Source organism: Lynx rufus, unplaced genomic scaffold, assembly GCF_022079265.1.
Source record: "Lynx rufus isolate CCGP_SWC_20201006 ecotype Redwood Valley unplaced genomic scaffold, mLynRuf1.p SCAF_8, whole genome shotgun sequence".
Lineage (NCBI taxonomy): Eukaryota > Metazoa > Chordata > Mammalia > Carnivora > Felidae > Lynx > Lynx rufus.
In genome coordinates, this window is record NW_025814896.1 from 51,354,048 (window position 1) to 51,380,993 (window position 26,946).

Sequence of the window (26,946 nt, forward strand, 5' to 3'; positions counted from 1 at the left end):
CTTTCTTACACCATCCACAAAAATAAACTCAAAATGGAATGAAGAGCTAAATGTTAGACAGGAAGCCATCAAAATCCTCGAGGAGAAAGCAGGCAAAAACCTCTTTGACGTTGGCCACAGCAACTCCTTACTCAACATGACTCCAGAGGCAAGGGAAACAAAAGCAAAAAAGAACTATTGGGACCTCATCAAAATAAAAAGCTTCTGCACAGCAAAGGAAACAATCAGCAAAACTAAAAGGCAACTGATGGAATGGGGGAAAGATATTTGCAAATGACATATCAGATAAAGGTTTAGTATCCAAAATCTATAAACAGCTTATCAAACTGAACACCCCAAAAACAAATAATCCCGTGAAGAAATGGGCAAAAGACGTGAATAGACACTTCTCCAAAGAAGACATCCAGATGGCCAACCGACACATGAAAAAATGCTCAACATCACTCATCATCAGGGAAATACAAATCAAAACCACAATGAGTATATATGTACAGTGGAGTATTACTCCAGAAGTAATGCGGAGTAATGAAATAATAAAGAATAATTCGTTAATTATTCCGCAAGTAATGAGGAGTAATGAATGAGTAAAGAATGAAATCTTGCCATTCGCAACTACATGGATAGAACTAGAGGGTATTATGCTAAGCGAAATTAGTCAGAGAAAGACAAATATCATACAACTTCACTCATATGAGGACTTTAAGATACAAAACAGATGAACATAAGAGAAGGGAAGCAAAAATAATATAAAAACAGGGAGGGGGACAAAAACATAAGAGGCTCTTAAAAACGAAGAACAAACAGAGGGTTGCTGGAGGGGTTGTGGGAGGAGGGAATGGGCTAAATGGGTAAGGAACATTAAGGAACCTACTCCTGAAATCATTGTTGCACTGTATGCTAACTTAGATGTAAATTTAAAAAAATAAATAAAAATTAAAAAAGTGTTTAAAGAACAAAAATAAGACGAGAACAACCACAGAAAAGCAAAAAGCCTGGTAAAAAGTAAAATGTTCTTGAAATCTGGGACATTTATGTGCTTATCTAGGGCAGTTTGTACATTTTGCTTTTAAAGAAAGTGTTTAGGATCTTTTCCTCCTCAGAACACCTGCTTTGCATACCACACACAATAAGCCATAATAGCTGTTATGCAACATTTCTTACTCTATTTCTTCATGAACTTTTAAAATTCTATACTTGGAAGATTTATTTCTCCAGTTACAACATTTAAGATTGTAAAATGCCTTAATTTATCACATTTTATATCTATTTAGATGTAAAGTTTTTTTTTGTAAGCAGTAGAAATTTCTCACTGCAGCACAGCTGGAAGGTGCATTTGTGTTCCCTGTTAAATCTTTAGGATAGTCTCATAGTGAGCTGAAATGGAAGGGCTTGGCATTTCTGATGTATAAGAAGTACATCTGAAATGCTATAAGTAAGAAAGAGCAGCTAGGCATAGTGTTCCAGTACAGTCCTTTCTCTGGTTGGTTAAATCTGGCTCTACTTTCTGCCAATTTCTGTCACCAAATGAACATTTATTAAGAGACTGAAATGTCTAGAGAGCTTTGCTGTATAGTCACGTTACAAAGATAATGATCTATTAGAAGAGAGAGGCAGATAGGATATAAATGCCAAGGAAAAGGTACAAAGTGCCATGAGAATGCTTCAAAGGCACAGTTAGTTCCAATGGGGGAGACTAGGGGAGGCTTTAGAGAGGAAGTTGCATTTGAATTTGACCTTGAGAAGTAGAAGGTTAGATGGGTAGAATGAGGATTGAGAGGTGGGCAATAACATGGGAAGCATAGGGACACATAAGCTAAAGCATGAAATTTGTGGTGTGTTTTAGGAACAACGAGTAGGCTGTTATGACTGGAACCTTAGGGCATTAGATTTGTTTGTTAAGAGACAAATCTGGAGAGGCATCTGGGGTGGCTCCATTGGTTAAGCATCCAACTCTTGATTTCAGCTCAGGTTATGATCTCATAATCCCCTCGTCTGGCTCTGTGCTGACAGCAGGGAACCTGCTTGGGATTCTCTCTCCCTTTCTCTCTCTCTCCCTTCCCCCATCTCTCTCTTTTTCTGTCTCTGTCTCTTTCTCTCTCTCTCTCAAAATAAATAAATAAAGGTTTTTTTGTTTTAAAAGAGATGAATCTGGAAAGGTAGAATTAGGCCAGCTTGTGAAGTTTCTTGAGTGCTATTTAAAGGAGGTGGGACCTTATTCTGTAGATAACATAACTAGTGCAATGGAAAAAAAGATGAGATTTGTGGGACCTTTTTGGAAAATCTTAGGAGTGAAAAGAAAGAAGAAAGTGAAAGAGGAACTAAAAGCCCAGAAATCAGTTATGATATTGCAATAGTGAAAGCAGAAAATGACCAAGATTGAGCTAGGATATCTGTAAAAATCAGAAGATTGGAATGAAATGATGTCAGGGGCACAGACTGAACTCCCAGACTTTGGTGATCAGGTAAGGTAAGGGTAGAGTCAAGGATGACTTCAAGACTTGAAGGTTTTCAGACACAGTGATGCCAATTAACAAAGACTGAAAGAGGAATTCAGTTGGGGTAAAATTAGAATACTTCTTGTAAAGGGCTTATAAAAAGCAGAGATTTCAGAAGTCCAGTACTCTCTGTTAGCTGTGTCACGGGTGGCTTTTTATGTCTCATTGCTATAGGAAATGCCATGTTTTGGGTTGCTGTGTGTAAGAGGGTATTGGAAAGTATGGTATACTTATGAGGATTAATCCAAGATGTTTGACTGTTTGAAAGTTTCCTACATCGCTTTTTAACATGAGAGTACCACAAATAACTTTGTAGTCTTCAAGAGACCTATGAAGCCAAAAGACATGAATTTTATGGTGAACGTCAGAGGAAGGAAGAAGAAATGAAGCAGATGTTTGTGCAGCGAGTAAAGGAGAAAGAAGCCATATTGAAAGAAGCTGAAAGAGAGGCAAGTACACTGGTTTGATGTGATCTGCATTTGTTTTTTAGGTGTCCTGTTTGAGAGATTTATCTCAAAAATTTAGCTGAGATGCTTTTGGAGAGTACTTATTGTTCTTTAAAAAGTAGCTATTTTAACACATAGTCTTTGGATACAGACTTTTAAAAATCTGAAATCAAATAAAAATTTGGCTTTTTTGAGCAAATCGTCTTCCATTAGAAGTGGTTCTCCAAGGGGACTAGGTCACTAAGAGGTGTTTTAAGTATCTTAACTTTGTTATTTATTTATTTATTTATGCATGCTTTAGTTAATATACAGTGCAATTATTGGTTTAGGAGTAGATTTCAGTGATTCATTACTTAAATACAACACCCAGTGTTCATCACAAGTCCCCTCCTTAATACCCATCACCCATCTAGCCATCTCCCACCCACTTCCATCAACCCTTAGTTTGTTCTCTGTCGTTAGGAGTTTCTTGTGGTTTGTTTCCGTCTCTTTTTCTTCCCCCTCCTTCCCATGGTCATCTGTTTTGTTTCTTAAATTCTACTTATGAGTGAAATCATATGGTATGCTTTTTGACTTTCTCTCATTGACTTATTTCGCTGTTTAGTAGATGCATTCTAGTTCCATCCACATTGTTGCAAATGACAAGATTTCATTCTTTTTGAGGCTGTGTGTGTGTGTGTGTGTGTGTGTGTTTGTGTATACACATACCACAGCTTCTTTATCCATTCATCAGTCGATGGACATTTGGGCTCTCTCCATAGTTTGGCTGTTGTTGATAGCACTGCTATGAACATGTACCCCTTGAATCAGTATTTTTGTATCCTTTGGGTAAATACCTAATAGTAAAATTATGGTCAACTAATCTTCAGCAAAGCAGGAAAGAATGTCTAATGGAATAAATACCTTAACTTTGAACCAGAAATGTTTTAGCCGTGGCTTAATAAAACCTTTCTTGAGAGTTCTTGAGAGCTGTTGGGGTGATGCCATGAAACAGGTAACTATGAAAACAATTAAGTAACTCTTCTGAGTTTGAACTCAGGCTTTCCAGACCAGTCAGGTGGTCAAATCACTTTTGGATAACCTTGGCATACATGTGCACATGCACACACAAACATTGCAGTTATTTCCATAGTTTTGTTTGCTTCTAGTTCTTCAAGCAACACTTTTAGTTTTATTTGAGTTAAACTATTTTCTGTAGACCTAACTACAATGGCTACTTTTAAGTAAATGGCCACATTCAAGATGAGAGTCAAAAAGGATGAGTTCAAAAAGGAATTTCTAAGACAAAAATGTTAATACAAGTGAACTTGATAATACAAGATTTTCTGAATTATTTATATTTTTACAAATTTATTTTTTCAAGTATACTTGTAAGTAGTTTTATAAAATTAATAGTCTGATATCTCTTGTTTATAATTTGAATTTGAACTTTGTATTTTGAAAAAGTTCGAACAGGAAAGTGAAAGTAAGGGTACCTACCTATGTCTCTCCCCACACCTAGATTTAGCAATGGGTGTTTTGCCACCTTTATTTTATATATATATATATATGTGTGTGTGTGTGTGTGTGTGTGTGTGTGTGTGTGTGTATGCATCTGGGAGAGAGGGGTGTCCATTTTTCCCTGGTCATCTGAAAGCTGGTTGTAGATATTATGACACTTTATCCCTAGGCACTTCAGTGTGCATCTCTGAAGTTAGGCACATTTTCTTCCATAACCATTGTACTAGTATTACACCTAAGAAAATTAATGGGAATGCCATAATCTCACCTGATCTCCTGTCCACAGTCACATTTCCCCAGTTGTCCAAGATGGTCTTTTATTGTTTTTTTTCTTTTATTTGTTTACAGATTTTTTAGTTTTTTATTTTTGAACTGGAATTCAGTTGTAGGTCTCATATCACATTCGGGTATTCTGTTTGCTTAGTCTCTTTTGTCCAAGAATAGTTCCCTAGTTTTGAGTTATTTTTAAGTATAAAAATTGAGGAAAGAGTTGTAATGAGCAGGAAATGAGGATGCTGACTTTTTTTTCATTAGTAGATTCATCTTTAAGATAGAAGTAGAGTGAAACTATTTAAGAGTTTAATTCTCATATATCATGATTCTTAGTTTTTCCAGTGAGGAGAAAAGATGTAGAAGTGGTTTACAGTTGAGTTGTTTCTTTTTTTTTCTTTTTTTTTTTTTTCAGAGAGACAGAGACAGAGACAGAGAGAGTGAGCATGAGTGGTAGAGGGAGAGAGGAATCTTAAGAAGGCTCCACATTGACGTGGCGCTCAATCTCATGACCCCTGAGATCATGACCTGAGCTGATATCAAGAGTTGGATGCTTAGCCGACTGAGCCACCCAGGCGCCCCTATAGTTGAGTTTTTAATTTTTAAAATCCGATACAAGATTATCTTGTTTAAATGTGTATTATTTAAAAGGAAATTGAAAATTCAGGGTTGAATTTCAAATCACATGGTTGAAAGAAAAAGAGAAAGACTGTTTGTCAGTAGATCCTTTATAGACTTTTATTTTTAATTTTTTAATGTTTATTTATTTATTTATTTATTATTTTTTTAATGCAATTTATTGTCAAATTGGTTTCCATGCAACACCCAGTGTTCATCCCAACAGGTGCCCTCCTCCATGCCCATCACCCACTTTCCCCTCCCCCCTCATCAACCCTCAGTTTGTTCTCAGTATTTAAAAGTGTCTTATGGTTTGCCTCTCTCCCTCTCTGTAACTTTTTTTTTCCCCTTCCCCTCCCCGATGGACTTCTGTTAAGTTTCTCAAGATCCACATGAGTGAAAACATAGGATATCTGTCCTTCTCTGACTTATTTCACTCAGCATAATACCTTCCAGTTCCATCCACATTGCTGCAAATGGCAAGAGTTCATTCTTTCTCATTGCCAAGTAGAATTCCATTGTATATATAAACCACATCTTCTTTATCCATTCATCAGTTGATGGACATTTAGGCTCTTTCCATAATTTGGCTGTTGTTGAAAGTGCTGCTATAAACATTGGGGTACATGTGCCTCTATGCATCAGCACTTCTGTATCCCTTGGGTAAATTCCTAGCAGTGCTATTGCTGGATCATAGGGTATATCTATTTTTTCATTTTTTTAGGAACCTCCATACTGTTGATTTAGTTTTGAGAGAGAGACAGAGTGTAAGTGGGGGAGGTACAGAGAAAGGGAGACACAGAATTCGAAGCAGGCTCCAGGCTCTGAGCTGTCAGCACAGAACCCAACACGGGGTTTGAACTCATGAGCCATGAGATTATGACCTGAGCTGAAGTTGGATGCTTAACTGACTGAGCCACCCAGGTGCTCCCTAAATTTTTAACTATATAGCATTATAGGCAGTAGATTCTGGGCCTCTCTTATTAATGTTACAAGGTACTTCATGGCTAGTTTTAATACTGTAAAGCCAGTATCATTAATACTTTAGAGTCAGGGTCAAAAAAACAGGAGACCTTCTGTGCTGTTGATAACTTCTCACCAATGCCCTTAAGACAGTACCACCAATATGCTATATCTTTTGTAAACACTGCTTCTGAGTATTTGAAATATGTTTGAATTACATTGTGGAACCATAAGTGAGTGCTTTATGTACATGGAATAGACTGCTGCTGTCAAAAGTTGTGAATTCCACATTATGTAAATAATAGTCATACCTATCTCTGCCTCCCTTTTTAAAACATTTTTCTTTTTGCAGTATTTCTGCAATTTTTAGTCAACTTCATGAATGATCTATGAAGTAGTCTATAACCTTTCAAGATATTTAACTATGCATATTGAGTATGCATTTAAGTAATCAGAGATGTCTTTATACATGTCCTCTAAATCCACTCCTATACACATAATCTAAATCCACTCCTGTATCCTGTCTTTCCAGGCTTTACTCAGCTCCTCTCCCACATTTATAGAAGATACACACATACTCAGTTGTGACTCTATGTATACCATTGATTTGAATGACAACTAGATGAACCCCACTTTTTAAATACACATGCACACACACACATAAATTTTTGTAAAAGCAGGAACTATGAAATAAGCAAATACTAATGAACTGATGCTTCTCTGAAATGCCATCCTCAGGAATAAAAGCATTTTAGGGAAGAAGAATTTTACTTAATCTGTTTCAATCCTGTTCTGTCTCCTTTTAAATACATCTCCTGTCAGGATTTACTGGCGCACAAGACAGCCTCTTCCATATTTGGAACAGTGAATTTTTATTAGGATGGAGTTTAGCTCTTCAGTTTCTTATATGCCATCTTTTCTAGAAACCAAGTCCTACTTTTTTATATGAATGCTACCCAGAACTGAAAATACTAAACGTTATCTAACTAGACCAGGGAATTCAAAAAGTTACCTTTTTTATCTAGATTTTGGATGCTGTGCGTGTGTTCTTGGCAGGCAAGACACGCGGCTCATTGATATAGGATCCACTAAAGTCCCTAGATTCTTTTTCTAGATAAACAAACCAAGGAAATATCATGTTATAATGTTATAAACTTTTACAAACTCATTTTAATGGTTGCATTGAGTGTATTTAGCACAAATTTACTTTTTGACTTTATTAGATGTGGGCTATGTTTTCCATTATGCTGTAAACTCAACTACAGTGATTATTTTTATGAATAAAACTTACTCAATTTAGGATTTCTTGATTTAGCTTAGATTTCAAGAAGGTGAATGACTGTGGGAAAATGTAATAGATTTTTAAGGTTCTTGATTTAAATTGACAATTGACACTTTCCAAGCAGGATTACCAATAGAACTTTTAACAGTTTCACTATATTTGGTATCTTTACTTGGAAAATAACTTGCTTTTGTAATTTGTGTCCCTCACTTTTATTAAGCATGGATTTTAGAGAGTTTTATTTGAAGAGGCTTTGCAGGGAAATATATAGAACAAGAAAATGAAAACTCTAAGAAAAGGTCAAATGTTTTAAAAACATGGGAATCTACTCCCGAAGCCAAGAACACACTGTATACACTGTATGTTAGCTAACTTGACAATCAATTATGTTTAAAAAAAAATGAAAAAATAAAATTAGAATAAAAAAAACAGGATTTTACATGAGACTGTATTTTTTTTATTATGTGTTTTTGTTCATGAATCTTTTGCATCATGGGAACTCATTTATAATTAAAGTTACCAAGGCAGTTCCATATGTACATTTTTCCTTAAAGCATGAACTTTCGAGACATCAGGAAAACTTGTAGATTGCTGTGTAGGTTAGTGTTAGAAATTGTTGCTAAGCCGGAGAACATTCCTGTGCATGTGCTGCCACAATGTGTTGTTGATGGGAACTGCACCTTTCTTTTACAGCTACAGGCTAAATTTGAGCACCTTAAAAGAGTTCACCAAGAAGAGAGAATGAAGCTTGAAGAAAAGAGAAGACTCTTGGAAGAAGAAATAATCGCTTTCTCAAAAAAGAAAGCTACTTCAGAGATATACCAGAACCAGTCCTACATGGCATCAGGCAGCAACCTGAAGAAGGACAAAGACCGTAAGAAGTAAGCCATCCCCAACTCCCTGACTCTGGTGGCCCCATTCCTCCATTACTTTCTTTCTCATTGCCCTGTTTGATCTTCATTGAACTTACCAGTTTCCTTATTCCTTGTCAACCTCTTGTGATTAAAATATCAGCTCCTTGAGAGCAGAGACCTGTCCCTTTTCTTCACTGCTGTTTCTGCAGCATCTAGAACAGCACCTGGTACATATTAGGTGCTCAGTAAATATTTGCCAAGGTGAGCAAATGAATGAGTGAAAAAAAAAGTATCATAATGTAGAAAGGGTCAGCTACCTGGGGGGAAGAATGGCTGCTCTTATTTTGTCACCTAGCCTGTATTTCTAATAACTTCTGACTTACCTACCGTTGGTTATATATATTTTGAATTTCATGTATATACTTTGTAGGTGAATCATAGAAGTAATACTTGATAAAAGACCGAATTCTTAGGTTCTCTTTTTTTATTTTACAAATTCTACTGATAATGATTTTGTGAGAATTTTTATTTTAATAAGGGATCCAGGCTATCGATTTGAACTCCTGTGCTTTGATGTCAGAGCTTGTGAAATCAATGGTGGACGTAAAGATGCAGAGGAAGGTAGAGAGGGCCCCTGTACAATGGGGTGGCCATGAGTAGCATTTGGATGATAATCTCAAGGCTTATAGGTTTGGGGTATGTGTTAAAATCAAAGTTACCAACATTTTAGAAAATAAGTTTTTTTTTCTTTTCTATATTTTATGTTCTTTATTTCTCCTACTTAAAATGCCCTTGTCATTTTGCCTAGTTGACTGTTCTTGAAATTCATCATTAACCTGTTCTGTTGAGAGTGCTTCTCTGTGACTCTTTGCCTTAGTTTATTCCAGCTGCCTCTGTTTTGGCAGCATCCAGCTCTCCTTATGTTCCTCACAGAGCAACATTTCTGATTTAATTTTATCATCATATCTTATTTCAAACCCAGCATTTTCAGAATATTGTGACTTCAAATAATTAGGGAAACCTAACATTGGACCATGGGGACTTTCCAATTTTTAAACTATGGAGAAGTAAATCCACAGGGTTTTGGTGGATTTAGCCGACCTGTGGATTTTATAGTTTGGGGAGAAGAAAGAAGGAAGGAATTCTCATGTGTGATCCTTCCATATAAACTTTACAAGGGCATGGATCTTTGTTTTGTTCATTGATGCATCCATGTCCAGAGCCTATAACAGTGCCTGCTATATAGTGGGCATGCAATTACTTGTCAAAAAAATGTATATGATTTTTAATAGCTATTTTTATTCAATAATTGAATTTCAAAAGATAAGCTATAAATATAGTTTATTACTGCTTTAAGATATGCTTTGAATTGTACAGTTAAGGGACCTTTTACCTTCTTATCCTTTCATCTTAATCCAGTGTTACTAAAATTGGATTCCCCAAGTTTATTCCATGTATGAAAGACAGCTTACATTTGCTTTGTAAAAATTGTCACCCTGCTCCACTTAACAACCATTAGTATGTGTTCTTGTTTATAAAGTAAGGGCAAAGCCCATAGTTTTTTGAGAGCTCAGAAGAATTAATATTCAAGAAAATAGAGTTTGATGAGGTATTTTTATTTTTTCTTTTCCAAAGTCCCATAGCTAGATATCCTATAGTATATTAGATGTATATTTGCTCTTTCTGTAAAAGCTTTGTAAAACTAATGATTTTAATAATTTTTATTTCCTATATAGTTTTTTATTGTACCAATCAAAAGGTTTTTTTTCTCTTTCCAGCTCCAATTTTATGTAAAACAAAGGTTCCAGATCATAGAAGGTCATCACAAGCAAAAGTTATTAAAATGTTAGAAGTATGCTCTGATTTTCTTGCTGTTTTTATTTTCTGTATCACTTATTCTATATCTGGCAAATGGCCACAAATGGCACTTAAATGCTTTTAAGTATAAAGTTAATATATAAGCCACAGTGAATGATATCACTTATATATTCACTGTTGTTAGAGGTTTTCAAGTTGCTGGTTTGTGATGAATGTAGATCATTTTTCCTGCTGCCTGGTTATTGTCACTTACATGCATTGTACCATGGAGCAAAGTGTCAGTGACATTGAAAATACAGAACTCATTCATTGTATGGCTATCTGATTGCATTTATATTCCAAGAGGAACTCCTTTTTTGTACATACCAAAGGTAAAATTTGGGAAATATGTTTTAAAATGTATTATATACCTGAAGCTCTAATCTCTTAATAGTTTTATAGAAGTTTTTAATTTTTGTACCATTATCCAATTGATAACATGATCCTACGCTTTTGTATGAAATTATGTAACATGATGGCCTTCTATGCTTCACTATACCTTATTGTGGTTGAAGTATTGTTGTGATGGAGCAAGATATGTTTGAAAGTAATAACATCCAGGTATAAATCCCTTTTCTAGTGATGAGTACCTTTGAATCTGGGGTGTTGCCACTCTGTTTCATTAGGATATTTTATATGTTTAAAACTGTCTTCCAGGGAAAAAAAATCATAAGGTTGAATTGTCTTATTAAAAATATTTCTTAAGAAAATATCTGTCAGCATCTGAATATTAAAGATATAAAAATTTAGATAACTCATATATTGAGATATTTGAATTCAGTGCCTTCATAGTATTCTTAGAACAATTGGATGCCTTCTAACTTTTTCTTAACAGTCATAGATAGGTATATAATTTTTCACTTTTGTACTTGAATATCCTAAATAAAATATCCTCTTGACAAATAAAATATATTTACGTATTTACTAAAATTGGTTTAAAATTACCTTAACTTTTCTTTTTGCAAACTGTCATCTTAAAGAAACATTTTGTCAAAATTAGTTCATTTAATCATGTGTTTGAATTATTTTAAGACAGAGGTGTATATTACCAGTATTTTTCAGAAAACAAAATGTTTTACTTAGCCTATGTCAGATTCTGAGCAGTGTATATTTTCATGAAATTGTATAAGTTGCAAATAAAACCTTTCATTTCATAGCATAATTTATCAGAACAAACACCTTAAATTCCAGTTTTGCATTTGAAATTCACAAATGTCTCTTAGGTTTTTAAAACATTAGTAAAGTAAGTTTTAAGTATCACAGAAAAAGCTCTGAACTTTCTTCTCAGGATCAGTAATGCCCAGGTTCTGGAAGGTGGGAGCAAGAGAGCCTCTGAGTCCATGAGGGCAGGTAGCCTGTTGTACGGAGCCCAGCTGGAAGGTGAGAGCAGGAGAGCCCGTGAGTCCCTGAGGGCAGGTAGCCTGTCGTACAGAGCCCATCCACTGCCACAGCACTGAGCGTTAGCTGAGGGGAGTGTCATCCTGGAAGCTCAATTATGTGATGTGAGTGCTGGTCATCTGTAGTTTTATTATATCAAACTATGTATTAAACAGCTATCCTCAACTTTAATAAAGTAAGTTTAAATGCCAGATTGGTTGTTGGCAATGTTAAAAAAAAATTATTCAATTTTCTAGTTGAAAAGATTATGGAAACCTGCCTAAGACTCTGAAGACATTTATTACTACTACTGACTCTGCTGTAAGCAAGACTCACCACATGTGCTTCAACTGACAATGTGATCTTTAATTTATTTCATTTATTTGAGATTCAAAAGTTTTGAGAACAAATACACTATAATGTTCATGTTCTTCTTACAAACCTGATTTATTCTTCACTATCCAGATGCAGGGTTACAAAGTGAGTTATGATCCAATGAAGCTTGAATTAATAAATTCCCTGGGAACAAAATAAAGCTAGACATGTTTTGGTAATTTGTTTTCCATAAAGCATGTGAAACAATTACCTCATTATCAACCATTAATCTTTACATACTTGTCTGATCTTTAAAGCTTTTTCACATAGACTATGATTTCAGCTTCAGAAAAACACAAAGGGGGAAAAAAACATTACAGGGACTATTATCCCCTTTTTGAAGAAGAACTCAGTTTAGGCCCCATTTTCCTATTGGGCTAGGAAATAGGCATACACATGGTTAAGGCTAGCCATGCTCTAATGGAGCAACCAGAACAGTAACAAGACAAGAGAGCAAATTTACGCATAGAGTAGTCTCAGAAGGGCTTTTATCTCACCCACAGAACACCAGAAAGCACTCAGGGAAGTGACTGGGTCTTGAAGGATTGGAAGCAGTTTTTTAGATATGTGAATGGAGAACCATAATTCAGGTACAAGGAATAGCATGTTTTTGATAATATCTGTGTACTCTAGAAAATAGCTAACTATGAGTAGAGAGTATAGGGGAGATGTGGAAAAAGAGTGAGGATGAAATTTTAGAATTAGGGGACAGATCAAGAAAGAGTTTATAAACCCAATCCCACAGGCAGTAGGAGCCATGGAAAGATTTGACCTCACATGGTCAGATATTCCTCCAGAGTTGACAGAAAAGATGTATTGGAGGAGCTGGAACTGGCTTGGGCAGGGTGACTCAGTAGAGAGACTGCAGTCCAGGTGAGCAGTTCTTTTTTTTTTTTTTTTTTTAATTAAAGTTTTTTTTTTAATTCAAGACTACAGTGTAGTCTTGGTTTCCGGAGTAGAACCTGAACTCTTAAATATGACATCCAGTGTTCATCCCAAAAATGCCCTCCTGAATGCCCAGAGCCCATTTAACACATCCTCCTTCCCACCCAACTCCCCTTCAGCAACCCTCAGTTTGTTCTCTGTATTAAGAATCTCTTATGGTTTGCCTCCCTGTTTTTCTTATTTTTTCCTTCCCTTCCCCTGTGTTCATCTGTTGAGTTTCTCAAATTCCACATATGAGTGAAATAATGTATGTCTTTCTCTGACTGACTTATTTTTATAGCATAATACTCTCTAGTTCCATCCATGTTGTTGCAAATGCAAGATTTCATTCCTTTTCATCACCAAGTAGTATTCTATACCATATCTTCTTTATCCATTTGTCAGTTGATGGACATTTGGGCTCTTTCCATAATTTGGCTATTGTTGATAATGCCGCTATAAACATTGGGGTGCATGTGCCCCTTCGAATCAGTATTTTTGTATCCTTTGGGCAAACACCTAGTAGTACAATTGCTGGATCATAGGGTAATTCTATTTTTAATTTTTTGAGGAACCTCCATACTGAAAACAGGTGAGCAGTTCTTGTGTAATAGAATAAATAAGTAGTGTTTAAAAAATACGGATGCAGAAAGGTATATATGGTAATGGAAGTGGTAACCAAATGGATAAATCTAAATGAATAATGACTGCAAAACAATGATAATGTCTTAAAGAGTTGGAAATATACAGAAAACTAAAACACAAGACTAGAGTGGCATATAAATTGGGGGAGTGGGATAAATCAAGTCATCTAAGGTTCTTCCATTAACTGGGAGGAGAATGAGTCCCAGTCAGCCCAGTAACATGAGACTTCGTAAGAGTGCACGTAAACACAGTAAAGTATGTAACTTTCAAACTGACAGAGGGAATACTAGTCTAATAAATGATAATTCAAAAGAAAGCAAAGAAAATAAAACAGGTATGACAACCAGAAAACATTTAATAATATGGTAGATGGTAGACCCAAGTAAATATGTTATCACATTGATTACATGCTATAATTTTTTTAGACAAAGTCTTTAAAAATCAGCTATAATCATTTTATGAGAGGCCTGAAATTTTCTCTGTCTTCATAGACAGAAGATAGGAAAAGGTACATCATGCAGACTCTAACCAAAAGCTAATGTGTAGCTATATTTTCTATATATTAAAAAAAACCTTTAATGCAAAGGTATTGTTGGAGATAGACCTTCAAATACAAGAATATATAACAACAAATTTGTATGTACATTACAGCCTCTGTGAGCATATTTAAAGCAAAAATTGATGAGAATATGTGGAGAAGTATGCAAATCCATACTCTGGGAGATTTCCATACATCTTTTGTATATGATAGACCAAGCGGACCAATATTAGTACAAATATGGGAGCCTTGAAGAAAACATTCAACCACATTGGCCTGGTGAGCAATTAATTATAGAGCAGTATACCCCAAATCACAGAACACACACTGCTTTCAGGCCCACTGGGAACATTTATGAAAACTGACCAGGACATTTGACTACAAAGTAAGCCTGAGTACCTTCTGAAGGAGTTACATGTAGACTGATCATCATATAATTAAGATAGAAATCAGTAGTAACAAAAATTCCCATATATTTGGAAACTAACAAATAAACTTCTAAGTAACCCATGGGTCAGAGAAGAAATCAAAAAGGAAATTTGAAAAATATTTTGAGCTGAATGATAATGAAAACCTATTATCAAAACTTGTGAGAAACAGCTAAAGTTATGCTTAGGCTCAAAATTTGTAATTCTCCATGCTGTGCTAGCATTAGAAGAGAAAAAAGGCTAAAACTTATAATCCTAAATGCTAGTATTAGGAGGGAAAAAAGGCTGAAAACCAGTGTTGTACACATTCATCTCAAGAAGTTAGGAAAAGAATAGTAAATTAAACCCAAAGCAAAATAATAAAGATGAAAACAGGAATTAATGAAATAGAAAAAAAATCCAAATTTCCTGTATTTTAAAAAGATATATTAAGATTAAAAAACCAAGGGAAGAATGACCAAGAAGAAAGGAAAGAGGCTTGGAATGGCTAGAGTTGAAAACAACAAACCTGACATTACGAAAATGAAGGTGGGGAGTTGTGGAATGACTAGAACACTGCATTGCTGGTGGGAATGCAAAATGGTTCAGTCATTTTGGAAAGTCGGCCAGCTTCCTGTTCCCTCACCATATGTGTTAGTTTTCTACAGCTGCTATAACAAGTTGCCACAAACTTATTGACTTAAAAAACACTGTATTACATTCTTGGAGGCTGGAAGGCTGACATGGGGTTCACAGGGCTAAAATCAAGGTGTGGCCAGGGATCTGTTCCTTCTGGAGGCCCTAGGGGAGAATCCTCGCCTTTTCCTGCTTTTAGAAGCTGCCCATATTCCTTGGCTCATGATTGCTTCCCCCATCTTCAGAGTCAGCAGTGGTGAGTTGAATCCTCACATGGCCTCAGTCTGACCTTTTTCTCTTCCCTCCCTCTTCCACCTTAAGAGACTTTGGTGATTACATGGGGCCCACTAGCAGCAATTCCCCATCTGCTGGCTAGCAACCTTAGTTTCCCTCTGCCATGCAACCTAACATTCAAAGGTTCTGTGGATTCAGATCTCTAGGAGGACATTGTTCTACTTGCCATGCCATAAAACCCAGCAATTCCAGTCCTAAAAAATGTATTCAAGATAGATGAAAATATTTGTCCATACAAAGACCTGTATTTAAATGTTTATAGCAGTTTTTTCCATAATCTGCCAAACTTGTAACAACTCAAATGTCCATCAACTGATAAATGTATAAACAAGTTGTAGTTCATCATACAATGAAAAGGGGCACACTGATACATGTAGATACATGAATAAATCCAGAAGTACTTTGCTAAGTCAAACCAGACACAAACGGCTATATGACTACAATTATGTGACATTTTTGTCAAAGCAAAACCATAGGGACAGAAATCAGCTGTAGTTGCTGGGCCTGCTGAGGGAGGAAGATTGACTTCAAATGCACACAAGGAAATCTCTTAGAGTGGTGGAAATATTCCATATACCTCAATAAGCCTGATATTTTTTCTTAAAAAGTTACAGGCAAAAGCAATGGAAATGAAGAAGATGTCACTACAGATCCTGTTAGGCATTAAAGTGTCATCAATAAATTTGAAAATACAGAAGAAATGATAAATTCATTTTAAAAATAGCTTACTGATAAAAAATTAATAGGAAATTTCATAATAAGAGATAATCCATAATTAAAATCCTCATGAAGTTTAGGCCAAGATAGCTTCACCCTAGAATCCTACCAGACATTTAAAGAGGAAAGCATTCTTTCACTTCTCTCCCTGTGGTAAATAGAACAGTGTTTCCCTCTCCCCGCCCCCCCCCCCCCCCACCAATGATGTCTGTGCCCTAATGTTCCAAACCTGGGAATATGTAGCCTGAGCTGGCAAAAGAGACAATAGATGTACAACCTTGAGCTGCAGTGATGGTCCTGGATTCTCCAGACTAGGTGGGCCTAGTTTAATCACTTAGTTCTTTAGAGCTGAGGGCCTCTCCTGGCTGTAGTCGGAGAGAGATGTGACCACTGAAACAGGTCAGAGAGAAGAGCCACTCTTGGCTCTGATGACAAAAGAAGGGGTCACAGCCAAGGAGCACAGGGCACCTGCAGAAGCTGGGAAAAGTAAGGAAACGGATTCTCTCCTAGAGCCTTCAGAAGGAACTCAGCTGTGCTTTGATTTTGATTTAATTCTTTGATTTTAGCCCCGTGAGACCCAAGTGAGACTTCTGACCCTTGCTGAAATTCCTGCCTCTCTTAGCTACAAGTAGCTGTTACCCATAAATTAAAAGCAGCAGGCTCCCTAAATCTTAAATTCTGCCAAGTCTAGAAGTGTAAAGCCAAGTGCACAGCTAAACAAACCCACAAGACACCAAGCCACAACACCCACCCATATTGAATCTGTGTGGCTAGAAGTCCGAATAGCGGTTATTCCAAGTAAGGATGGTGACGGGAGGGGGCCTGGGGGAACGTTCCAGGGTCCTGGTAAGTTTCTTGATCTTGGTGTTTGTTACATGGGTGCTACTGTTTTGTGAAAATTTGTCAGGCTGTGCATTTATATGTACGCTTTCTGCAGTACTTCAAGTGTTTAGAAAGAAGGGAGGGAGGGAAAGTAGCACATTCTGAGGCCTGATAAATAGCCCCCCATTTTCCTCACCTGAGTTCTGAAAGAAATTGAAAAGTAAAACTGGCAGCTGGAGGCCAAAATGTCACCTTTATTGCTGACAAAGACTAAATGTGAGAGCCAGATGAGCTTGTTAAATGAAGCCCAGAATTCGGGAGAATCACCGCCCCCGCACCCCACCCCAAGCAGTGCTGATGTGTGCAGGTCTTTTCAGAATTATATCTACTACCAACTCACCTGACTTCAATCAGGTAAAACACAAAAACAAGAAACTTTTGGTCCTAGATATTTCAGTGCACTGGTTCATATACAGTTTCTTATTCTGGTGCCCTCTGAGCTCTCAGTTGCTTTTAGTAATTTTCAGACTGCTCTAATGTCTGTATGCCTATTTGACTAAGGAAGCAGGTGGGAAGGTGTTACTGACCCTCCTTGTCTCCTGCTGTAACACGCGTCTGCTCCAGGATAAAACACAAAACAACAACAACAACAACAACAACAGGCATTTCTAAGTCTTTCCCACAAGACTTGGCTCTGACAGTCTTACACACCAACACAGCTTTGTCAATAGAATGTCTCCAGGAAGAAGTGAGCTGAGGGTAATTTCTTTTGGGCATCTGGAAACTGAAAACCACTTATAATGTCCCTTAGGTTAGACACCTAAAGAAAGAGGGCAGATTATCTCCCCCTGCCAAAGCCAGGTAATATTCTGCAGGGCTTACACTGTATTCCTCACTTATTTCTGTTCATTCCTGGTTTCTTATTGCAGAGTTGTTAATTTCAGTGTTTTAACAGTGTTACCCCACATAGACAAAAATATTAACTTTAAAAAGAAGCATAAAGAACAAAACTCTTCAAGATTCGAACAAGTTTGATGGGATTTCAGGAATATCAGTACATGGGAAATTTTTGAAAGCTCCTCTCAGGATCTCCTTTTCTCTAATTTGGTCATAGTAAAGGGTGTTTTATGGTAGTGGTTAGAACTTGTGTTTGCATGAATTTAGTGAATTCATAGTTCCTATGACACTGTATCACTCTAATACTTATCAATATCTATTTGCTAAGAGCTTCTTTTTAAAAAATGTTTTTAAAGCTGTTCTGTAAAAAAAAAATAAGTGAATGTGACATTGAGTGGAGAATATCACTGGAATGCAGACATTATGTCACACCCATTTCATCCCATTGGACAGCCTCGGTACATGGTTTGATCAATATTTTCAATATTTCCACATCAAAATTTCTGCTTTAGAAGATAGATGTTTTTTCTGTTTTTGACTAGCAGATGCAAATAAAACTCAACTGTATTTTCCAAGAGGAAAAATGTGTCTAATATTTCTTTTAAAGATACAAAGAATAGCACAATAACAAAAAGGATAGGTCACTGTATTGCCATTCATTTTGTGGACCCCAGTTCACACATTTGCACACACTTCACAGTGTACATTGGTGTATCGAGTTTTCAAATCCTTCCATCTTAGAACCATCCATTTAAACGTGGGCCATTTTTTCCCCCTCCACATTCAACAATAACAAAAAATAATAAAATCTTCCTTCAGTGCTAGATTGTTCCTAGTGAGAGTATATACAGTTTGCCATAACTAAAAAAATTTCCATTTCAAATCCAGGGTGTTTATGATTCCCACCAGCAGGTGCTGCTAAATAATCACTGTGAGTTGCATGTGGCGGTGTGTCTTGGTCATGCTCTTAGGATGGCTGTCTTCTTAATGAGCAGCAATAGTTTTGTGCTAATTTCTGAATAAAGGTAGGGGTTACCCAGTGTCAAAGTAGGTAATGACAACTTAAAAGAGGTGAAGATCTAGCAAATCATTTGAGACTGTCCAGAAAATACTTGGGAGGTTTTAAAGAGTGTGCCTAAGTATAATAGGATATTCTCAGAGATGACTGACTTAAGGAAAATTTCCCATCTCTTTTAGAAATCTATCATTTGAGTACAAGCAAGATGTGTGATTACTTTATACTTTAGTGCCACATATGACCTTAAATAGTGCCTTGTGGAGGTTAGCTAAGTGGCTTAATTGGTTAAGCATCCAACTCTTGATCTCGACTCCGGTCATTATCTCACGGTTCAGTTCATGGGATCAAGCCTACTGTTGAGCTCTGTGCTGCCAGCTTAGGATTCTCTCTCTCTCTGCCCCTCCCCCTCAAAATAAATAAACTTTAAATAAATACATAAATACATAAATAAATAGTGCCTGGTGTGCATAAGCAAAAGCAATGACAGACCAACCATAAAAATAATCTCTAGCTTTAGATAAATTGTTGATCTTGATAGTTTTCTCTGATGACTTAAGATGGACAGATTAGCATCTCTCCTTTTGGATGACAGGACTGTGACCCGTTTGCCAAATGGTTTACTCCAGGCCCACATCCAGATGAGGAAGAAGCCACCCATTCAGATCTTCCTGAGGCTCTACTGTCTATATAGTGCCTTTAGGAGTAACAGTAATGAATGAGCAGAAATCCCTGCTTTTCTTGAGCCTTGGACCTGTGTGTTACTTAATGTAATGAAGTGTGAGACACTATCCAGGTGCATTATGTTGCCATAATTGTTTCATCGATCCTTAGAATGGTCCAAAAGGTAGTTGTTTCTATCATCTCTCTCAAGATGCTGAGACAAAGTCAGGAAGATTAAGCCCTGTTCTCACCTATTTCTCCTCCACTCCTGCACTGGACCTGCTCCCTTAATCACTTGAAAGATGATGTCACCAGTGTTCTGTCCTCAGCTTTCCTTCCCCTTCCTCTCCTCAGTCCCCCTGTGTATGCTCACTTCAGCCACATGTCGGTGGTGCCATATCTGTATTGTGGCCTTCATCTCTCAACCAAGCACCAGACCCATATTTCTAACCATCTGCTGGAAATACTACCTATGTGGCCCACAGGTACCAACTTTTCAGCAGTCCCAAATGGGCCTCCTCGTGTCCACTTCCCACTCCTCCTCCTGGGTACCCTTGTCTGGCTGATGGAACACTATCTGTCCAGTTGCTCAAACCTATCTCCAGAGGCTTCCACATGGGTTCCCTGGCCCTTGGGGTTGCCCTTTTTGCCTAACCCTGAGCTACACAGATGTTATGAACAGAACATTCTCCCTATTGCAACAGTCTCTATCTCCAGTTCTTGCAACAATCCTTGGAATAAAGTCCTTACTAAGCATGTATTTGTTTTTTTTTTTATTATTATTTGACAAATCTTACTGGGGTAGGGAGGTGGAGCAGGGGAGAAGAATTTCCCAGGTGGGAGACGGAGGCAGGGCATATCAACCATATGTAAGGCAGGGAGATATGAGAGCAGTCAGTGCTGTGGGTATATGGATTTAGGGAGAGGCTCAGGATGATTTGGTGCCTTTGGCAGGAGCACAAATGGACACCAGTGCCTTCCCGTTTCTATTCAGACCAAGGGTCCTATATGCACAGGACTGTGGATCTTTTGCCCAACAGCCCCAACTTGCCCCTCATCCCCTCTGCATGCACACACAAATGTTCCTTGTCCAACCCTCAGCTTACTCCTAGGGACCTGGGCTGTCCTGGGAGATTGAACCAAAGACAGAGATTTGCAGAGGTTCTGGGAGCCAGTTGGGCCTGAGCTCTCCTCATCCTGTGGAGAGGGGGTGGCTGACCCCCAGTGCAGGGGTCAAAGTGTACAGTGCTGGGGCATTGAGCAGGTGTGCTGGCTGGGGTTGGGGGAGAGACAGAATAGCTGGACCAGCAGGGTCCTGATGTTGACAGGACTCCCTTCTTGGAGCTCCCACAAAATATATTCCTACATCAGAGTGCCTAGATGGTTTATTGTTGGTTTATGTGCTTGAGCTTTTCATTACATCACAAACTCCTTCAGGTCAGGGTCTGTGTCCTTGAGAGTCTGGCACACAGTCCACTCAGCTGTCAGCTGGATGGATGATGTCAATCTGTGGGCATTAAAAATGGTGTTTGTGAGCTCCATACAAGACTTTTTTTAATAGCTGGAGAAAATGTTTCTAACAGATGCTATATCAGCCAGAAGTAGTCAGGAGAGAGAAACTACACAATGAATAGGGAAATTTTAATATGAAGAATTACCAACTGTAATAGAATTAAAGAGAATTTGGATAGTAAGAAGCAGAGAAAATGCCAGAGTCTATAGCAATAGCAGCTACAAGGAGCAGCCACTACTGCTGGGGCTGAGAAGGAGCGCCCTGGGCCCACAGTCCTTGCAGGGCTCACAGCATGGTTTCTGTGGTGCCACCATGGGAAACCTGCTGGAAATCCACCTTAGAGGGGCCAGGAAGGCTGTTCTCAGGGAGGTGTTTCCATTACACAGCGACCTAAGTGCTGTAAGGAGCCTGCTGGAACTTGGAAGGAGAACGCCTTTTCCCAGTGCTCTCAACTGACAAAACTTAATATTGTGCCAGCTGGCAAAGAAAAAATACTTAAAGGGCCCATCTTAATTTTCATGAGTAGGTGATGAAGGGTGAATTTGAAGTTGAGAGAGAGTATATTGAGAGTTCGCACAGTATATATTATTTAAACAATAAGTACACAAGATCTATTAACTTGTTATTTACCTATTTACTTTCAGAAGAACTGACCTAATCCTTGACATCCTTCCTCTATGAGACAAGTTTCTTGTGCTTTGGTCTTCCTCTACCTGTGGCTCCCTGACCTAGCTGGGATGCACCCCTACTGTATGCAGTTCAGAGGCCATCCTACCTACTGCTCTTGGGGGAATGCGGCAGCTCCTCAAACCCTGCCTTGCCTTGTCTAGGTAGTGGATCTTCTGTGGTCAACAGACCACACATCATGTCTCTCCCATCGGCCTCCAGAGCCCATTTTAAAATCAACATTCCACACAGCCTTCTACCCATTCTACCCATTCCTTATGGGTATCCATGGCTGTGCAACACAAACTCTTCTTGTCATGCTCAGTGGGGGGCTTGCTGAATGCACAGATCAATTTAGCAAGCATATATCTGTAGGTAGTATTACTATCTGAAAGGTTCCCAATTGTTGGCATGGCAATCATATAATTCTTCCCTGAGTAACTTTTTATCTCTATAAGCAGCTTGTTTCTGCTGCTCATCAGGCACTGCCTTCCTTTATGAGCCAGTGAGAATTCTACAGTCACCTCTGAGATCTTCCTGTTTTTGCTTTGGGTACTAGGGAGCTCAAAGTTCAATGTAGTGCCTCATAGGAGTAATAAGCTTGTCCTTAATTCCTGGTACACTTATCTCCCTGCTTTAACTGTAAGGTTTCCAACAGCTTAAAAAATTAACTTCTATGTTTACATGTGTATGTGTTTTTACTATAAATCTTATTCTATCTCTTTTTGTTTTTGAATTTGGTAGATCATACATTTTAAATAAGCACATGTAAGAAACAGGTCTTCTAATTATTTTTTATTCTTCTTTAAGGAATGTTTTGTAAATCTTAGCCTATAAATTTATCCATTTATTCAGCTTCCAGATATCCATGTGGCTCCTTTGAGCCACATAGCAGGCTGAAGTTTGAGGCATGATGACTCAGCCAGAAGGTAGAGCTCAGAGCTCTGTTGCTTGAGGACTCTGATGGAGGAAGCTCAGGATGCTACTGAAGATTGTAAATGGCATGCCCAGTTTGGACTTGGTGGGGCCTCAAACAGTTTTTCCAGAGGAATTAACATCCATGCTGAAGCCTAAAGGATGCTGGTTTAGCCTTGTTTTGTTTTGATCAGGAATGGATGCTGGATTTTGTTCAATGCTTTATTTATTGAAATGATCATTTTTTCCCTTTTAACCTAGTTTTTAAATGTATTTTTATTGAGATATAATTGACATAGTGTAAGTTGTTTAAGGTATACAATGTGTTGATCTGATATGTTTATACACTGTGACATAAATCTCACTGTAGTGTTACCTAACGCCTCTGTCACATCACATAATTATCATTTCTTTTTTTGTGGGAACAATTAAGACTAGTCTTCTAGCAACTTTGAAGTTTATAATACAGTAATGTTCTCAATAATCTCTATGCTGTGCATTAGATCTCCAGGACTTACTCATCTATTAGTTGCATGTTTGCATCTTAAACCAACATCTCCCCAGTTCCCCTAGTCCCTAGCCCCTGGTAACCACCATTCTACTTTCTGTTTTTAGAAGGTCACAGCTTTTTCAGATTCCACATATAAGTGATATCATACACTGTTTGTCTTTCTCTTTCTGACTTATCTCACTTAGCATAATGCCCTCAGGGTCCATTCATGTTGTCACAAATGGCAGGATTTCCTTCTTTCTCATGGCTGAATAATATTCCATTATATATATGCATACACCACATCTTCTTTATCTATTCATCCACTGGCAGACACTTAAGCTATTTCCATATCTTGATTATTGTGAATAATGCTGCAGTGAACATGGGATTGCAGATATCTCTTCAATATTCTCTTTTCATTTCCTTTGAATGTATACCCAGAAATAGAATTGCTGGATCATATGACAGTTCTATTTTTGCTAGATCATATGGTAGATCTCTTTTTAACTATTTGAGGAAGCTCTATAATGTTTTCTGTAATGGCTGAAACCAATTTACATTCCCGATTTCTGTACAAGGATTCCCTTATTGCCACACCTTCACCAATACTTGTGATCTCTTGTTTTCTTGATAAGCAGCCATTTAACAGGTGTGAGGGGATATCTCATTGTGGTTCTGATTTGCATTTCCTTGCTGATTACTGATATTGACATTTTTTTCATGTACCTGTTGGTTGGCCATTTGATCTTCTTTGGAAAAATATCTATTTCTATTGCCCATCTTTAATTGTATTTTTTGATTTTTTGTTACTGAGTTGTAGGAGTTCCTTATATACTTTGGATATTATCCATATATGGTTTGCAAATATTTTCTCCTATTCCAGAGGCTGACTTTTCATTTTTAAATTTTTTTTTTCAACGTTTATTTATTTTTGGGACAGAGAGAGACAGAGCATGAACGGGGGAGGGGCAGAGAGAGAGGGAGACACAGAATCGGAAACAGGCTCCAGGCTCTGAGCCATCAGCCCAGAGCCCGACGCGGGGCTCGAACTCGCGGACCGCGAGATCGTGACCTGGCTGAAGTCGGACGCTTAACCGACTGCGCCACCCAGGCGCCCCGGCTGACTTTTCATTTTGTTGATCGTTTCTTTTGCTGTGTGTAAGTTTTAAGGTTTGATGTGGCCCCGCTGGTTGGTTTTTGCTGTTGCTACCTTGCTTTTGGTAGCAAAAATATATATCTTAAACTATAAGTTTGATGTGGCCCCACTGGTTGGTTTTTGCTGTTGCTACCTTGCTTTTGGTAGCAAAAATATATATCTTAAAATATAACAGCCAAAACCAATTTCAAGGAGCTTCTTCCTTATGTTTTCTTCTAGGATTTTTATTGTTTCAGGTGTTATGTTTAAATCTTTAATCAGTTTTGAGTTAATTTTTTGAGTGGGGAAAGATAGGTGTCCAATTTCATTTTTTGGCATGTGGATATCCAGTTTTTCAACACCATTTATCAAAAAAGGTATCCTTTCCCCACTGAATGTTCTTGGCTTCTTGTCATATGTTAGTAAATTCAGGGATTTGTTTCTGAGCGCTGTATTCTGTTTCATTGGTCTTTGTGTCTATTTTTGTACCAGTACTTTACTATTTTAATTACTGTAGCTTTGTAGTATAGTTTGAAGTCAGGAAGTGTGATGCCTCAGCTGTATTCTTTCTCATGACTGCTTTGGCTACTTAGAGTCTTCTGTGGTTCCACACAAATTTTAGAATTGTTTTTTCTGTTTCCATGAAAAATGCCATTGGAACTTTGGTAGGGATTTTATTGAATCTATAGATGGCTTTAGATAGTATGGACATTTTAACAATATTCATTATTGCAGTCCATGAACACATGATAAATTTCATTTGTATCTTCACTTTCTTTCATCAAAGTCTTGTAGTTTTCATTATTTAGATATTTCCCTTTTTCCCCAGTTTTACGGAGATACAATTGACATACAGCACTGTGTAAGTTTAAGGTGAGCAGCATCATGATTTAACCTTCATATATTGTGGAGTGATTACCACAATAAGTTTAGTTAACATCTATCATCTCATAGACACACACACACACACACACACACACACACACACTCACATGCATGCGCACACACAATGCTTTTCTCTCTCCCCCTTGTGGTGGGAACCCTTAGGATTCACTCTTAACTTTCAAAAAACCGTACATCAGTGTTAACTGTATTCATCATGCTATACATTACACGCCCAGTAATTGTTTATCTCATAACTAGAACTTTGTACATTTTGACCCCCTTCATCCAATTCTTTCTCTTTCACTTTCTTGGTTAAATTTATTCCTAAGTATTTTGGTTTTTTGAAACTAGTGCAAATGGCATAGTTTTCTTTATATCTTTTTCAGTTTCATTTTCAGTGCATAGAAACACAACTAATTTTGTGTAATGATTTTAATTCCTACACTTTTGCTGAATTTGTTGATTAGTTCTAACAGTTTCCTTTTTTGGTTGCATATTTAGAATTTTCTACATATGAGATTATATCATTTACAAATAATGACAATTTTACTTCTTCCTTTCCAGTTTAGTTGTCTTTTATCTCTGCCCTGTCTAATTGCTCTGGAGGACTTCCAGTTCTACCTCCAGACTACTCTGAATAGGAGTGGTGAGAGTGGGCACCCTTATCTTGCTCCTGATCTTAGGGAAAAGTTTTCAACACTTCACTGTTGAATATAATGTTACTGTGGGTTTGTCATACATGGCCTTTGTTATGTTGAAGTATGTTTCTGTGTCCAGTTTGTTGAGAGTTTTTAATCATGAAAGGATGTTGTATTTTGCTAAATCCTTTATCTGCATCCCATTTAGGTGATCACAGGATTTTTATCTTTCATCCCATTAATGTGGTATTCCACAGTTATTAATTTGCATATGTTGTATCCCAGAGATAAATTGCATTTGGTCATGGCGTGTACTCCTTTTAATGTGCTGTTGGATTCAGTTTGCTAACATTTTGTCAAGAATTTTTACATCTAGGGGCCTGGGTGGCTCAGTTGGTTAAGTGGGCGACTTTGGCTCAGGTCATGATCTCGTGGTCTGTGAGTTCCAGCCCTGCGTTGGTCTCCGTGCTGACAGCTTGGAGCCCCAGGCTGCTTCAGATTCTGTGTCTCCCTCTCTCTCTGCCCCTCCCCCATTCGCGCTCTGTCTCTCTGTCAAAAATAAATAAATGTTAAAAAAATTTTACATCTATATTCATCGGATCTATAATTTTCTTCTCTTGTAGTGTCCTTATCTGGTTTTGGTATCAGGGTAATACTGCCCTTGTAAAATGAATTTGGAAGTTTTCTTTCTTCTTCAATTTTGGGAACAGTTTGAGAAGGATTGGTGTTAATTCTTTTTTTAAATGTTTGTTAGAGTTTACCAGTGAAGCCATCTGGTCCTCGGATTTCCTGTGTTGGAAGGTTTTTGATTACTGATTCAATCTCCTTATTCATTAATGGTCTATTCAGATTTTCTGTTTCTTCCTGATACAGTATTGGCAAGCTGTGTTTTTAAGAATTTGTCCGTTTCCTCTCGGCTGAACAGTTTGTTGTTTATGGTAATGTTTTATGATCCTATGTATTTCTGAATGATCAGATGTAATGTCTCTTATATTTCTAATTTTATTTATTTAAGTCTTGTCTCTTCTTAGTCTAGCAAAGGTTTATCAATTTTGTTTATCATATCAAAAAACCTACTATTAGTTCCACTGATTTTTTCTATATTT

At 37.4% G+C, this 26,946-nt stretch overlaps 1 protein-coding gene across 3 annotated transcripts in view; it reads left to right on the plus strand.

The window, feature by feature from the left end:
- SEPTIN10 (septin 10) overlaps positions 1-11,874 on the plus strand; it is a 66,263-nt gene extending 54,389 nt beyond the window's left edge. For 2 of the 3 annotated variants that reach the window (XM_047069237.1, XM_047069238.1), the window contains exons 9-11: positions 2,812-2,944; positions 8,268-8,455; positions 10,207-10,310. In XM_047069237.1, coding sequence (XP_046925193.1) covers positions 2,812-2,944; positions 8,268-8,455; positions 10,207-10,222 — 337 coding nt within the window. In that variant the 3' untranslated portion in view covers positions 10,223-10,310. Of the gene's footprint in view, positions 1-2,811; positions 2,945-8,267; positions 8,456-8,966; positions 9,050-10,206 lie in introns of all 3 variants that reach the window. The other variant, XM_047069239.1, reaches the window with a different exon arrangement.
- Positions 11,875-26,946: the final 15,072 nt, after the last annotated feature.